The sequence below is a fragment of the Lithobates pipiens genome, unplaced genomic scaffold (assembly GCF_037356315.1).
Source record: "Lithobates pipiens isolate NorthernLeopardFrog02 unplaced genomic scaffold, aLitPip1_a1.2 Scaffold_35, whole genome shotgun sequence".
Taxonomy (NCBI): Eukaryota; Metazoa; Chordata; class Amphibia; order Anura; family Ranidae; genus Lithobates; species Lithobates pipiens.
Genome location: NW_027507811.1, coordinates 25,326,975 through 25,343,823, shown reverse-complemented (window position 1 = coordinate 25,343,823; position 16,849 = coordinate 25,326,975). Strand labels below are relative to the sequence as shown.

Genomic DNA, 16,849 nt, shown 5'->3' with positions numbered 1-16,849 from the left:
TGGAGCCTGTCCTGGTTAACCGCTATATGGTCTTGGCCACCGTGCTGCAGCTCAGTTTCAGGGTCTTGGTAATCTTCTTATAGCCTAGGCCATCTTTATGTAGAGCAACAATTCTTTTTTTTTTTTCAGATCCTCAGAGAGTTCTTTGCCATGAGGTGCCATGTTGAACTTCCAGTAACCAGTATGAGAGAGTGAGAGTGATAAAACCAAATTTAAAACACCTGCTGCTCCCTGTTCACAACCGAAACCTTGTATTGCCTTGTACACACGGTCAGAAATTCTGACAGAAAAAGTCCAAAGGGATTATATTGTCAGAAAATCCAATCGTGTGTGGGCTCTATGGGACTTTTTCCATCTGAAATTCCGACGGAAAAAATTTGAGAGCAGGATCTCAAATTTTCCGACAAAAAAATCTGATCAGACTTTTTCCGATCATTTGTAGAGAATTCCAATCGGACAAAGTGCCACACATGCTCAGATCAAATTACAAGACCAAAGCTATTGGCTACTAGCCACAATGTAGTCCCGTCGTAACGAAATAACGTCATCACGTTCCGAACGTTCAGATTTTCCAACAACTTTGTCCGACCGTGTGTATGCAACACCAGTTTAGGACAAAATCTATTGGAAATAATCCGACGGATTTTGTGGTCGGAATGTCCGACCGTGTGTACAAGGCATAACACTAACGAGTCACATGACACCGGGGAGGGAAAATGGCTAATCGGGCCCAATTTGGACATTTTCACTTAGGGGTGCACTCCCTTTTGTTGCCAGCGGATTAGACATTAATGTGTGTTGAGTTATTTTGAGGGGACAGAAAATTTACACTGTTATACAAGCTGTATGTGAGGGGTGTACACACTTCGGCGTATTTCTTTGTGCTGTATAGGAATCCTGGTATGTCTACATTGGGATTGTCTAAGTTAGATTGAACATCCCATACACCTGCATGACTCCAGGTGCTTCCTATAAGTTTTGGAATTTGGGCTGACGTGCCCATGTGGGCGGTCCTTTACATGAAGCCTTCTGATTGATTTTTTCCACCCCTATATATATTATATATATATATATATATATATATATATATATATATATATATAGTCAGCCCACCTTCTGGTAGCAATAAGCACCCCATAGTGGTGTGAAACGCGTCAGTATCTTTTTCCCGTGCCTCTGACGTCTTTGGAACCGTACGGATTTTACAGTCTTCAATAAAAAGGTTATAACGGAGTGCGCTTGTCAAGATTTTTCTTTAATCCGACATCAGCGGGTATGTGTTCTCTGATGACTAGTTAAATGACTTTTACACCTAAAACATTTCCCGCACTCTGAACACGGATAAGGACGCTCTCCTGTGTGACTTCTCTGGTGTTTAAGAAGCTTTCCTTTCACTGTGAAACATCTCCCGCACTCTGAACATGAATAAGGACGTTCACCCGTATGACTTCTCTGGTGTCTGAGAAGGCTTCCTTTCACAGTGAAACATTTCCCGCACTCTGAACATGAATAAGGACGTTCACCGGTGTGACTTCTCTGGTGTATACAAAGTTTTCCTTTTTCGGTGAAACATTTCCCGCACTCTGAACATAAATAAGGACGCACACCCGTGTGAATTTTCTGGTGTGCAAGGAGGTTGCGCTTCGCGATAAAACATTTCCCGCACTCTGAACACGAATAAGGGCGCTCACCAGTGTGAATTCTCTGGTGTGTAAGAAGTTCTCCTTTCGCAGCGAAACGTTTCCCGCATTCTGAACACGAATAAGGATAATCACCAGTGTGAGTGATCTTGTGTCTCAGAAGCTGTATTTTCCAACGGAAACATTTTCCACATTCTGGACATGAATAAAGACGCTGACCCGTGTGAATTTTCTGGTGTCCAATGAGGTCTTGGTTTCTAGTGAAACATTTCCCACAATCTGCACAGGAGAAAGTATGCTCGCTCATGTGACTTCTCTGGTGCTTAAGAAGCTTTCCTTTCACAGCGAAACCTTTCCCACACTCTGAACATGAAAAAGGACACTCCCCCGTGTGACTCCTCTGGTGCTTTTGAAGGGTTGTGTTGCGAGTAAAACTTTTCCCGCAATCTGAACACGAATAAGGGCGCTCTCCCGTGTGAATTCTCTGGTGATATAGAAAGTTTCCTTTGTGGGTAAAGCATTTCCCGCACTCTGTACATGAATAAGAACGCTGACTGGTGTGAATTTTTTGATGTTTTAGAAGGTTTCCTTTGAGAGTAAAACATTTCCCGCACTCTGAACATGAAAAAGAACCCTCCCCCGTGTGACTCCTCTGGTGATTTAGAAGGTTTCCTTTAAGAGTAAAACACTTCCCACACTCTGAGCACGAATAAGAACGCTCTCCTGTGTGGGTTCTCTGGTGGTTTAAAAGGCTTCTTTTGTGAGTAAAACACTTTCCACACTCAGAACAAGAATATGAATTCTCACCTATGTGTCTTCTCTGGTGTCTTAGAAGTTCTTTTTTCTCACTGAAACATTTCCCGCACTCTGAGCATGTAAAAGTCATGTTGGTGTGAGACTTGAGATGAATAAGAAGTTTAGATTTAATTTTAAAAGATTTCCCACACTCCATACAGGACAGTGAAGGATCTGCTGGTCTGAGATGGATGTCTGATGTACCAGTATGTGATTGACCAGGAGGTTCCTCAGAATTAGACGGATCCCTTGCTGTCTCCAAATGATATGGTCTGTGGTGTATATTTTGAGGAATAGGATTTAATCCTGGAGAACATTCTTTGACATCATTATTTTTTGCATCACAATCTGGAGATACATGGAGACCATCTATAAGAAAGCAATATTAAAAGAAATGTATTTTCACATTTTGCAATCACCTTATCAATAATTCAGATGAAATATACAATACATTCAAACTATACTTCATCGAGTAACAACTGTATACTGATGACATTGTTACATTGAGGAATGGAGATGGACCTTTCATATGGTGTACAGTATCTCCGCCTCATTTGTTGGGAACATGACGTTATATTGAGGAATGGAGATGGACCTTTCATATGGTGTACAATATCTCCTCCTCATTTGTTGGGAACATGACGTTATATTGAGGAATGGAGATGGACCTTTCATATGGTGTACAGTATCTCCTCCTCATTTGTTGGGAACATGATGTTATATTGAGGAATGGAGATGGACCTTTCATATGATGTACAGTATCTCCTCCTCATTTGTTGGGAACATGACGTTATATTGAGGAATGGAGATGGACCTTTCATATGGTGTACAGTATCTCCTCCTCATTTGTTGGGAACATGACATTATATTGCGGAATGGAGATGGACCTTTCATATGGTGTACAGTATCTCCTCCTCATTCCTTGAGGACATTATGTTGTATTGAGCTTCAGAAGTAAAATGAAAATGTGAATTGTTGTTACGTTTAAAGTTTATTACTTACTTGTGTTGATATAATGAGCAGATTCCTCCTGTTTACATTTTATAATCATCTCCCCCTCCTCCATAGACTGCTGAGCCCCACTCACAAGCATCTCTTCTTCTTCCTCCTTAACTTCAGCTTTGATGTCTTTAAGTTCTTCGTCCTAAACTCCAGAGAAGATAGAATACATTTTGTGAAAATGGAAAAAGAGATTACATAGAAGAATGTCCTTTTTATAGTTTAGAATATATTTTTAAGTCTACATGTTCAGTCCCATCTACCTGATGATGGTGGGGGATGGTGTGATCTTGCTGTGTGGAATCCCGGGAATACAGAGGAGGGGGACATCTCTCTGGTGGGTTCCCATTACTGGTTCCATCTGTAGGAAACACACACACTGACTGAATACATTCTTTCTATGTGTTTATCAGATGATGGGGGATCTAGGTGGAGCCTCCGTACTGCTCTCTCCTTTACAATAAAGTCTCCTCTTACCCGGTGATGTGAGGGGTGGTTGATTCTCCATCATGACGCCCTTGTAGAGATTATCTTATTTGATGTAGGGAAAGTCTACATATCCTCGGTCATCAATCTATACATATGAGCTCTTTCTGCATTTAGTGTTTTTTACTCACTTGTGTCCATATGTAGAGAAGATTCCTCCTGTTTACTTTTTATAATCATTTCCCCCTCCTCCATAGACTGCCAAGCTCCACTATCCAATGTCTCTTCTTCTTCCTCTTTAATCTCAGCTTTGATGTCTTTTATTTCTTCATCCTAAATTCCAGAGATGAGTTACAGAGAAGTTACACAGAAAGATGTTTTCTCGTAGCTTACAAATGCTTTTGTGTTGTGGTTGCTCAATCCCATCTACCTGATGATGGTGTGGGATCTCCTGATGTTCCTGTGTGGAATCCCGGGAATACAGAGGACAGGGACATCTCTCTGGTGGGTTCCCATTACTGGATCCATCTGTAGGAAACACACACACTGACTGAATACATTGTTTCTATGTGTTTATCAGATGATGGGGGATCTAGGTGGACCCTCCGTACTGCTCTCTCCTTTACAATAAAGTCTCCTCTTACCCGGTGATGTGAGGGGCGGCTGATTGTCCATCATGACGTCCTTGTAGAGATCCTTGTGTCCTTCTAAATACTCCCACTCCTCCATGGAGAAATAGACAGTGACATCCTGACACCTTATAGGAACCTGACACACACAATGATACAGTCACCATCCAGACACATCCCTTGTCTGTTACTGGATAATGTCCCAGAATTCCCACCACCGCTCACCTCTCCTGTCAGCAGATCAATGATCTTCTGGGTGACTTCTAGGATCTTCTTGGCACAGGTTACCTCTGTTGTCAGGCAGCGAGGTGGAGGCACTGTGATGGGGGATCTCCTGTAAAGACAGATACTGGGTGTTATGGTCCACCAGATCTTTTCTTTACTGCTTTAGAAGTCTGTGTAGACACAGATAGTAACAACTGTCACTTCTGACCTCTCATAATCCCCACCTATTGTCAGGTCTGTGTTTATATTGTAGTGCTAACAGTGAGGTCCTGTGACCCTCCCAGAATATTTAGGATGTCTCTGGTCTATAAAACAGAGGCTCTGTCTGGATAGACAGTTGGATAAATGTTTTTAGGATGTATCTGGCTTTAACCACTTCAGCCCCGGAAGATTTTCCCTCTTTAATGACCAGGCCATTTGTTACGATACGGCACTGCATCGCTTTAACTGACAATTGAGCAGTCCTGCGACGTTGTAAATAAAATTGAAGTCCCTTTTTCCCACAAATAGAGATTTCTTTTGGTGGTATTTGATCACCTCTGCGGTTTTTATTTTTCGCATTATAAAAAAAAAAAGAGCGACAATTTTGAAAAAAAAAAAATATTTTTTACTTTTTGCTATAATAAATATCCCCCCAAAAAAATTCCTGAAAAATGTCTTGATCAGTTTAGGCCGATATGTATTCGTCTACATATTTTTGGTAAAAAAAAAAAACAAACAAAAAAAAAAAACACAATAAGTGTATATTGATTGGTTTGTACAAAAATGATAGCATCTACAAAATAGGGAATAGATTTATGGCTTTTTTTTTTTTAGTAATGGCGGCAATCAGCGATTTTTAGCGGGACTGCAACATTGCGGCGGATAGATTGGACACTTTTTTGGGACCAGTGACATTTATACAGCAATCAGAGCTAAAAATAGCCACTGGATTACTGTGTGGCAGTGAAGTGGTTAAATGTGTTCCCTCATGTGTGTTTCTAACTGTGGGGGGAGGGGACTGACTGGAGGAGGAGAATCAATGTCCCTAATTACTAGGAACAGCAGAGCTGTCTCTCCTCCCCTGTCAGAACGGGTATTTGTGTGTTTACATACAAATCCCAATTCTGACCCTCGTGCCCGCGATCGCGGGTGGCCAGCAGACATCGTGGCCGCGGGCCACGCGCATCGGGTACCCTGCCATGCAGCGGGCACGTGCCTGCTATGGCTTTTAAAGGAGCCGACATACAGGTACGGTAATTCGCGGGAACGAGCCAACCTGCCACTGTAAATAGGCGCTATGTTGTGGGGATTACATGCGGCACACATTGTGAGAAGTCATCATGGCTACATTGCACTAAATGTTACGCTTGGTTTAGAATGGAGCTTGCACCAAAATCTAACTATGCCTCTTTGAGGTCCAGATGCCTTACTGGTGAACCTTCCATGTACATGTCAGTGTAAGGGAAAAAAAATCTCCAAGGAATAATGGGATGGGCTCGGGGGTGTTCAAAACCCCACGTGCCTGATCCCACCTGGAAGCCAACACTCAACATCGCTAGTCACAGGCAGTGAGACATTTCCCGGTCTGTGCAGCTGCGGAACAGGAAATATCTCACCATCTGTGATTAGCCGTGTGCAGCTCCGGCTTCCTGGTGGCATCAGGCACGTGGGGGGTTTTGAACACGCCCGAGCCCATCTCTAGTAATGATCAGTGATGGGAAAAGTCCCTCACAAAAAGAAATGTTTGTTGGTAGGAGGAAAACCAAAAAACGTTCCAGGCCACAGTACAGGCAACCACAACTATAAGCCCATCCTCCGAACTCTCTTTTAAGTCCCACGTCCAATCACTGTCCAAATCTTACCGCCTCAACTTCCGAAAAATCTCCAAAATGCACGCCTTTCTAACCAATGACACAACAACGCTCTTAATTCACTCCCTGGTCATCTCTCGCCTCAGCTACTGCAACTCCTTTCTCATTGGCTAACCTCTACATAGTCTATCCCCCCTTCAATCCATCATGAGTGCTGCTGCCAGACTCACCTCACCAACAGCTCTCTATCTGCTTCTCCTCTCTGTCAATCTCTCCACTGGCTTCCGCTCACCCAACAAATTAAATTCAAGATACTAACATCTACTTACAAAGCCATCCACAACTACATCACCAGCCTAGTCTTAAAATACCAACCTAATCATTCTCTTCATTCCTCCCAAGGCCTCCTGCTCTCCCTCGTCGGGACTTCTCCAGAGCCTCTCCCAACCTATGGAACTCCTTACCCCAATCTGTCCAACTATCTCCTACTCTATTAACTTTTAGACGATCCCAGAAACCCTCCTCTTTAGAGACGCCCATCCTACCCACACCTAACAATTGTATTTTCAATTTTCCCATCAGCAGTTATTAACGTTTGTTTCACTTGACCCTCCCTTTCCAGATTGTAAGCTCTAACAAGCAAGGCCCTCTGATCCCCCCTGTATTGAATTGTATTGTAAATGTACTTTCTGCCCTCATATTGTAAAGCACTGTGCAAACTGTTGGCACTATATAAATCCTGTATAATAATAATAATGATACAGAAAAAAATGCCTTGGCATCAACTGGACAAAATATGCCCTTGCCTGGGTGGTCAGTGGGAGGAAAAGTGCAGCTAGACAGCTTGGCCAGGTGGACTTTCATTTATTTATGTGACGGGACATATCCTGGACTCTCGGGACTGTGGGGTTCTGTTCACCAGGACAGTCTGATAAGATCTGGGACAACTTGGGGATATGTATTGGGCTCCGTTCATACCATGCAGGTACGCACACATCTCCCTGTGTCGTGTCTATCCCATTCATTTCAATGGGGTTCCCTACACAGGAGAAATGTGGAAGTGAAGACTCTCAAACTTTTTCAAATCATGCACACATTAGGAGATCCATGGGGGTGTCGTTAACAATTAATGGCACCCCCTGCGGATCTGTTAAAGGGAAGCACATTTATGTGCGTTTTCGTGAAAGCATGCAATTTTGAGTGCATTTCTGACACGTACACAGGTGTGAACCCAGATCAAGCTAACAGTTGTATAAATGGTTCCATATCTAGTCTGTATGCGGGTTCTAAACACCAGAGAGAGGGCTGCTGGGTGTAAACTCAAAATGTCTTATTACCGTCTCTGCTTCCAGTTCCAGAAATGTCTCCTCTCTACTTCCTCCCAACTCACCTCTGACCCAGAACTTCCTGTCTGTATGTTACATCACTTCCTTTCTGTATCCGACATCACTTCCTGTCTGTCTTGGACCTCACTTCCTGTTTGTGCGTTCCACTCAATATAACACCACCACATTGCAGAGAATATAAAATCTACAGCCATAGTTGTTTTCCGACAAGAACCGCTGAGTTGTGGCACGTTCTTCCATATATTAACCGATTGCTTACCGGGGCAATTTTTTATTTCTTTTTTTTGCACGCATTAAAATCAACTTTTTTTTTCTAGAAATTACTGTAAACACCCCAAAAAGTATATATTTTCTGAAAGCAGAGACTTTGGGCAATAAAATGGTGGTAGCTACAATTTTTTACGAGGCATGATATTTGCGCAGTTATTTATCAAACAGATATTTTCATAAAAAAAAAAAAAAACACACACTAAAATGAACACGCAAACAAACACAATATTATTTTTTGGTAAAACATAAAATATTGGGTTGCGTTTATAAAACTGGAATTGCAAAAATAATCTAAACTATAGTACCCAAAATCCTCTGTAGGAGACATTTTTTTTTAATAAATCTTTTCATTATTTTGAATAGGTAAAAAAACATAGTCACACCATAAACATTCCAAATCTCAGGCAATTAGCCCATGCAGGGGCCTTACACAATATTTGGAAAACAGATGGAAGTAAATAATAGCCTTATGGATAAAAACAACTTCTAATCTCATAATCAACAACTAATAAGACTCGTGAACAACCGACCTGCCATACCACATCATATCCAAAATCCCCAAGGGTCCCTGCAAGGGTAACCCGCAAGCCGTAGACAGCGGCATCAGGACAACTCTATGAAGACATTAAAGTGGAGTTCCACTAGGGTTGCCACCTGTCCAGGATTTACCTGGACAGTTCGGGTTTTGAATCATGTGTCTGGGTTTCAGTCCATCTGAAACCCGGACCCAATATTCAGACAGGAATGTGTCTCAGAACAGGGCCTGATAGGAGAGGGAGAGGGCACTATGTGCACAGCATTACTATTCTCTTTGGAGCACCCAAAGGTGTCCCAGGTCTGTTACAATCCTATAGTGTATATTAAAAAAATGTTTTGCGGTGCGCCGCTAAAGTGCCCGGGTTTGGCTTGAAGAAAAAGTGGCAACCCTAAGTTCCACCCATAAAATTAACTTTACATAAATCCACAGCATTCTCCTTCAGCAACATTTGGAAAACATTATTATTATTTTTTTTACTCACTCTGTAACTGCTGTTGCTATGGGGTTCCTTCTATTCTGCCACTTCTGGTCCTTGGCGATTGACGTAATTTCCCTCTGCGCCTGTGCTCCTGGGAGATGTGTGCCATCCTTTCCCAGGAGTCAGTGGGCAGCATTGCTTTATTTAGAAACTGGAAATGACAAGAGCAAAGGCCACTACCCATCAGAATAAGCAACTGAAGTCAAGTTGCGTTGCGGCCATCTTGGTACACCCACACTAGTCCGCAGTAAGCCTTAGAGTTTTGAAGTTGACAAGCCGACATCTTTATACACCCACCGGAGTCTTGCTTTTCACACCTATTTTTAACAGTAAACTCAGCTTATATAGTGAAATACAGTATATATATATATATATATATATATATATATATATATATATAAGCTGAGCTTACTGTTAAAAATAACTGTGAAAAGCAAGACTCCGGTGGGTGCATAAAGATGTCCGCTTGCTGAATTCTAATGCCGCCCACACACGACCGGATTTTTCGACAGCAAAGGTCAGACAAAACGAATCAGTCGGACAGTTCGATCGTGTGTGGGCTCCATCGGACCTTTGCTGTCCAAAAATCTGACGGAACATGTTTCTAATTTTTCCACAGGATCAAGTTCCTATGGAGAAATCCGCTCATCTGTGTGCTAGTCCAGTGGATGAAAACCGACGCTAGGGCAGCTATTGGCTACTGGCTATAAACTTCCTTACTCTAGTCCGGTCGTACGTCATCACGTTCGAATCCGTCGGACTTTGGTGTGATTGTGTGTGGCCAAGTCCGTTCATTCGGTAAGTCCATCGGAACGACGAGGGCGGGTGTACCAAGATGGCCACAACGCAGTTGCATATTCTGATTGGCATCCAGCATCACTATACAGTATACTAAAAAATGAATGGAAAGCGCCCCGTCCCCCCCAATGCTCACACGCAGAAACGAACGCATACGCAAGTCACGCCCGCATATGAAAACGGTGTTCAAACCAGACATGTGAGGAATCGCCGCGATCGCTTCGAGGAAAAGCAATAATTCTAGCCCTAGACCTCCTCTGTTGCTCAAAACTGGTAACCTGTAGAAATGTTTAAACGTCGCCTATGGAGATTTTTAAGTGTCAAAGTTTGTCACCATTCCACGAGCAATTTTGAAGCGTGACAAGTTGGGTATCAATTTACTCGGCGTAACATTATCTTTCACAATATTAAAAAAAAAAATTGGGCTAATTTTACTGTTTTCTTCAAAAGGTGTATTTTTTCCAAACAAAATTGCGTGTGACATAAAGTATTGCAACGCCCGCCATTTTTTTCTCTAGGGTGTAGGAAAAAAAAAAAAACATATATAACGTTTCGGGGTTCTGAGTAATTTTCCAGCAAAAGAAAAAATTATTTTAACTTGTAAACAGCAAGTTTGAAAAATAGACCTGGCCCTTAAGGGGTTAATTGGGGCTAGTTAACCACTTCCGGAACGCTGCACGACTATATACGTCCTCACTTTGAGGATGGATATCATTGTTCGGCAGCAGCTAGCTGCCATAACCCCAGTACCACCGCGTTCGGCTGGCGGTCCGGTACAAGTTAAAAGTGGTCTCTGTGGCAGATTTGATGCAAGATCACTTTTATCACCGGCGGGAGAGGGCCCCCCCCTTCCTGACGCAATCCGGTGCCCTCCGCCACTTACCGGAGCTGTCGGCAGCGGCAGAGGCGATCCGATTCTCTCAGTGGCTGTGCATGGAGACGAGTGAGGGGAAGATGGCCCCCACCCGTCTCTATGAAACTGTAGGACGAAAGCAACGGCAAAACGTCACTTCCACCCATTTTTCATTTTTATTTTATTGCATTTTACTGTAAGTATGAGGTCTTTTTGACCGCAGATCTCATATTTAAGAGGTCCTGTCATGCTTTTTTTCTATTACAAGGGATGTTTACATTCCTTGTAATAGGAATAAAAGTGACACATTTTTTTTTTAATACAGTGTAAAAATAAAAGGTAAAATAAATAAGAAAAAACAAAAAAAATAAAGAAGCAAACACATACGTGAGTAGCGCCCGCATATGAAAGCGGTGTTCAAACCACACATGTGAGGTATCGCCACGATTGGTAGAGCGAGAGCAATAATTCTAGCCCTAGACCTCCTCTGCACCGCAAAACATGCAACCTGTAGAATTTTTTAAATGTCGTCTATGGAGATTTTTAAAGGGTAAAAGTTTGTCGCCATTCCACGAGCGGGCGCAATTTTGAAGCGTGACATGTTTGGTATCCATTTACTCGGCGTAACATTATCTTTCACAATATAAAAAAAAATTGTGCTAACTTTACTGCTGTGTTATTTTTTAATTCAAAAAAGTGTATTTTTAAAAAAAAGTGCGCTTGTAAGACCGCTGTGCAAATACGGTGTGACAGAAAGTATTGCAACGACCGCCATTTTATTCTCTAGGGTGTTAGAAAAAAAAATTATAATCTTTGGGGGTTCTAAGTAATTTTCTAGCAAAAACAAATGTTTTTAACTTGTAAACAACACATCTAAAAAAGAGGCCCGGTCCTTAAGTGGTTAAAGCAAAATTCCAGGTTTGGATTTTATAACATAGTTACATTGGACCATTGCGAGCCGGTCACACTCTCCTGTCATGCGAATCGGATACGGAGAAAACGATTCGCATAAGTGTGAACCCTGCCTGGTACATGGTGAAGGGGAAGAAGGTGTTAATTAGGGATATGTAAAGCAAACTTCCAGGTATGAATTTCATAACATAGTTACATTGGACCAGCTTGGACCAATTTAAATATGCATTTTCCATATCTGATGGATCCCCATGGAAGCTGGACATCAGTATAATAGTTTTCCGCTCCTACAGTGATCGCTGTTATCTAAATTGCTGAACTGCTGCATAGTAAACAAAATTTTTACTATGCATAGTGAATTCAAGTTGCTCTCTGATTGGATTAGGTGGAAATCGTGATGTCACTGCCCCACCTCAACCTTGGCTGAGTGGGCAACAAACTGTGTTCACAATGTTGCAGGACAGCTGCTCTCCACAGGACCGGAAGATAGTGGTGATCACTGTAGCAGCGGAGACTACTACAGTGATTTTTAGCTTCTCCAGGAATCCCATAGATACGACATATTCATACTTACATAGGCCCAACCTGGACAAACAACCGTGCAACCTTTGGGATTTGAGGGTGCCTAGGCAGTCCTGTGCCTAAAGCTTAATAGCAGTATATCTGCAGTGTGAGATCTAAGGCATTGCTGTCTCTGACTGCTACTCTCAACAGATTTGGTGATGTCACCACCATGCTGCTCACCAGTGGTGGCTAGTGGTCAGCCAGTTGGTCAGGTCTGAAGAATTTACCCCATCTATGGTGAGTAGCGCTTCTCCCAGGCTTTGGCGGTGGCTTGCCCTGCTCTCCAGGCATTGTGGCAGCTTCCGCTTCCTTCTTCCTTTGGGGAGAACGGCCAATTGGGACTCTTATCTTTTCGGAAAACGGGTCTTAGACCTGCTTCTCATTGGCCGGATTGAGGATCAGTGTCTCAATAGCAAATATTCATTTGCTGTTGTAACACCAGGGTGGGCTCCTGGTGGAATGCTCTGCGACCTGAGCCCACCCTATTTTGAAGCCTATTAGAGCCTATGGCTCTAATCAGGTGCTTCAAAAAACACCCCCACCACTGTAATTCATGCGCGTCCTGAAAGGGGCCGGACGCATGGATAAGGGGTGTCCGCCGTGGCCGTGGATATGAATGAATCTATCTATTCATATAGGGGGTGGTGGCTGTGGATAGAGGTGGCGGCACATGGGCGACCCTAATGGACAGGCTGCCACTGCTGCTTACTGTTCTCTTGACGGGAGGTTCTGACACGAGGAAGCAGAATCCTGCCTCTACCAAGATGGCCACCTCCCCACAGGGACAGACTGCAAAAAAAGGCCTGGCAAGTCAGTGATCAGCAAAGATCAGCTGCAAGGAGACCATAGGCAATACTGGTGACTAATCCTTTGCTCATTGTCTGTGTTTTTTGGGCACAACTTCTAGAGTTCAGTTCCTCTTTAACCTCTTGATGACACCTCCTGGTGGCTCCTTGAGTGGAAGTTTCACCCAAAAGTGGAAGCTCCACTTACCTGCCCCCCCCCCCCTCTCTGATGCTACATTTGACACCTTTCAGCGGGGAGAGGGAATGGGTACCTGTTTTTTTCAGGTACCTGTCCCCACTTTTGGGAGACCTGGCTCCACCAAGATCACCTGGAATTTCGGCCTCCCTCCTCCTTCCCCCCGGTCCCAACTCATCAGAAACTCCAACTACTTAACTTCCGGTTTCTTGAAACCAGCAGTAATTGTAGATCTTGATGAATTGCTGTTTGGACACAACACCGGCAACCGAATACAATCCGGTGCACGATATTACGAGCGGAGATTGTTACTCCGCTCCGATACTAGCCAACAAAATGGACGCCTACGAGGCGGCGACAACTTTGTCCTCGTTAGCCGCTGTGCTGTCAAAACAGCTAAATCTTCCTGTACCGGACTGTATTCGGTTGCCGGTGTTGTGTCCAAACAGCAATTCTTCAAAATCTCCAGTTACTGATGGTTTAAAGAAACTGGAAGTGATGTGACGTGATTGGAGTTTCCAGCGAGTTGATTGTTTTTACTTTGCAGGGAATCGCCAGCAAAAAAAAAGATATCTGAATGATGCCTGCAGCTGCGCCCATTATTTAGATATCCACTCAAAGTCGTTATTTAGATATCCACTCAAAGTCCAGGAGGTCATATGACGGCCTTAGGCGGGAAGTGGTTAAGGTCCATTTACACTGGTGTGACATGCATTTTGGGAGCACATGCCGCGTGACATCTTAAAAAAACAATGAATCCCTATGAGAGCCGTCTTAACTGGTCCGACTTGTGTCGTTCCGACTTTGAAAAAGGTTCCTGCACTACTTTGGTCCAACTTGGGCCCGATTTCACCCCATAGAATTTAATGGAAGTTGCATCTAAGACGGATCACCGTCTTAACTGATCTGGCTTGTGGCAATGCGACTCTGAGGTCAAATAAAAACAGTGCAGTGTCCCCCCACGCAAATCCATACCACGCTCTTTGGGTCTGGTATGGCTCTTCAGGGGGAACTCCCACGCCAAAATGTAAAAATAAAAAAATAAAAAATGGCATGGGGGTTCCTTCCCCTAAGATCATACCAGGCCCCTGGTTTTTGTCTATATCCTGGATGTGTGTCTGCTGTCTCTGATAAAGATTATTCACTGAATTTCACATGTGGCCTCACTTGAGGTCCCCAATATCAAGAAAATTGACCATCTCACCATTTTGATGTCTTAAATGTCTTATAAGATCCGATCTCAGGGTAGAACATTTTCCACATTTCCCACAGTCTGAACGTATCGTTCTCTGCTGTGGTGTCTAACAATATTTGATCCCCAAGCATATTTTTTTCGAACAGGCAAATGGACACTCACTTGTGTATGTACTTTGATGCAAAATAAGGTATGACCTCCAGGGAAAAAAATGTCCCTCACCCTGAACAGGAGAATGGATTCTCTCGTAATGGAGGACTCATAGCTGGCAGATGATCCACATCTTGAAATCGTAAATGGACATTTGTATGGATGATTTATCACAATATCCTCCAAGAGCAGAAGAATCTGGAGTTCGATCCCCTGGAGAATATATCGCAATGCCATTTTGTTTCCGCATTATTAATTAAATGACATTGTCTCTTTGAGGTATTTCGCGCAGCGTGATGATCTGTGGTTCAGTATTTTTTTTTTTAAAAGATAAACAAAGTCAATTCATTTTTTATTTTTACATATAAAGAGTCCTCTATGCTTGTGAAGTAGTTCACTATTTTACAGAGCTCTGCCATGGAACTACATATGCCCATTATATCAGTGTGCAAAGAGAAATCGGTACAGCGCTATTACCTACCCAGCTATGGGTCACAGTACACCGCATTAACCACTTGCTGGCCAATCACATACATGTACGTGATTGATTGCAAGTGGTTATACCAGGGTTATGGCTGCAGCTGTCAGCCATAACAATCGAATCAAAATTTTCAGCCAGCTATGCTCTACGAAGTAAAAGCAATCCTAGTGGCTAATTAGCAGCTGGATTGCTTCTACAGGTGGCGGAAGAGGTGCCCCCCATTTCCATGCCTCTCCTGTCCTGGCGGGAAGCCTGGCATCCGATTTGCCAGTTGCACCGGCTTACAGTAGAGGTGACTGGAGAGACCAAATTGTCTCCGATCATCTCTATGGTCTGGGAGACCAAGAGCGACTAGCATTATTATGTCTTCCGGTCAGGGCAGATGTACACACTGCCATTTTTTGGAGGAAAATATAAGATTTATAAAAAAACTCATTAATCTCATGCTTTCCAGGGTAGAGGAGAGATCTCGGGTCTTAGAGACTCCAGATGTCTCCATTAAGGTGATCCCTCATGCTCTCTTTCTATGACAAGGGATGTTTACATTTCTTGTGATGGAATAAAAGTGATAAAAACATTTAAAGAGACAGTGTAAAAATAAAGTTTTTTAAAATAAAAAATTACCCCCCCCTGCTCATGTACGCATATGTAAACTGTGTTCGCACCACACATGTGAGGTATCGCCGCAAACATTATAGCGAGAGTAGTAACTCTAGAGCTAGACCTCCTTTGTAACTCTAAACAGGTAACCTTCAAAAATTTATAGTGTCATTGAGATTTTTAGGTATCGTAGTTTGTCCGCAATTTTAAAGCGTGACATGTTAGGTATCTATTTAATATTTTTTATATTTTACCAAAAAATTGGGTTATATATTGTGTTTTTTTGCATTAAAATTCATTAAAGTGTGTTTTTTCCCCCAAAAATTGCATTTTAAAAACCTCTGCGCAAATACAGTGAGACATAAAAAAATTGCAATGACCACCATCTTATTTTCTGGGGCCTCTGCTAAAAAATATATCTAATGTTTGGGGGTTCCAAGTATTTTTCTAGCAAAAAAAACAAAAACAATACAGATTTTTATATGTAAACAAAAAGTGTCAGAATAGGCCTGGTCTTCAAGTGGTTTAAAGAAAAGTTTGTGGATTTTTTATTTTTTTTAAAGAATCAAACTTACCTAGGTGGATGCAGCATCGGTCCCCCTCTGGCTCTAAGACTGAGAACCGAGTGATCAAACACTGCTGATCGCTCAGTTCTCAGAGCTCTGTGAGCAGAGAGCTGCTGACTGCTTCCCCCTGCACTCACTAGAGCACTGGGCTGCGGAGGGGGCGGGAGCGGCTGGCCCAGGCACTCAGTGGCTCACTGAGAGGCTGAGCCAGGTACCGAGCCAGGGTTCTGGGAGGATCCCGACCATATGGTCGCGATCTTTCCCCAACCTGGACCAGCTCTGTGACTTCAGCCTGCTGTCTGCTGAAAACAGGTGATAGGATTGCAGAATAAACTGCACTCCTGTGATCCACAGGAGAAGTACAACCAAACGAGCTATGGCTGTACTTCTCCTTTATGGACATTGTTATGGTGAGTAATGGAGATGGACCTACCTGCATCTAATTTACAAGGAATATTATGTTGGAATGAGGAATAGAGATCATTTTTTTTTTTTAAATGCTGTATCTCCTGTACACCTTGTGGGAAACATAACATGAATGACTAAGCTCCTGTGGTGGGACGAAACGCATTGGTGGTGTGGCCTGGATGTTGGGCTGAAGTTGCTTCCG

At 43.0% G+C, this 16,849-nt stretch overlaps 1 protein-coding gene across 3 annotated transcripts in view; it reads right to left on the bottom strand.

The window, feature by feature from the left end:
• LOC143956176 (uncharacterized) overlaps positions 1–4,811 on the bottom strand; it is a 176,834-nt gene extending 172,023 nt beyond the window's left edge. For all 3 annotated transcript variants that reach the window (XR_013269859.1, XM_077466328.1, XM_077466325.1), the window contains exons 1-2: positions 4,715–4,811; positions 4,505–4,628 (exon numbers count right to left, since the gene is read on the bottom strand). Coding sequence is in view for 2 of the 3 variants with exons in the window: in XM_077466328.1 (XP_077322454.1) it covers positions 4,505–4,589 (85 nt within the window). In the remaining variant the exon portion in view is untranslated. The remainder of the gene's footprint in view (positions 1–4,504; positions 4,629–4,714) is intronic.
• Positions 4,812–16,849: the final 12,038 nt, after the last annotated feature.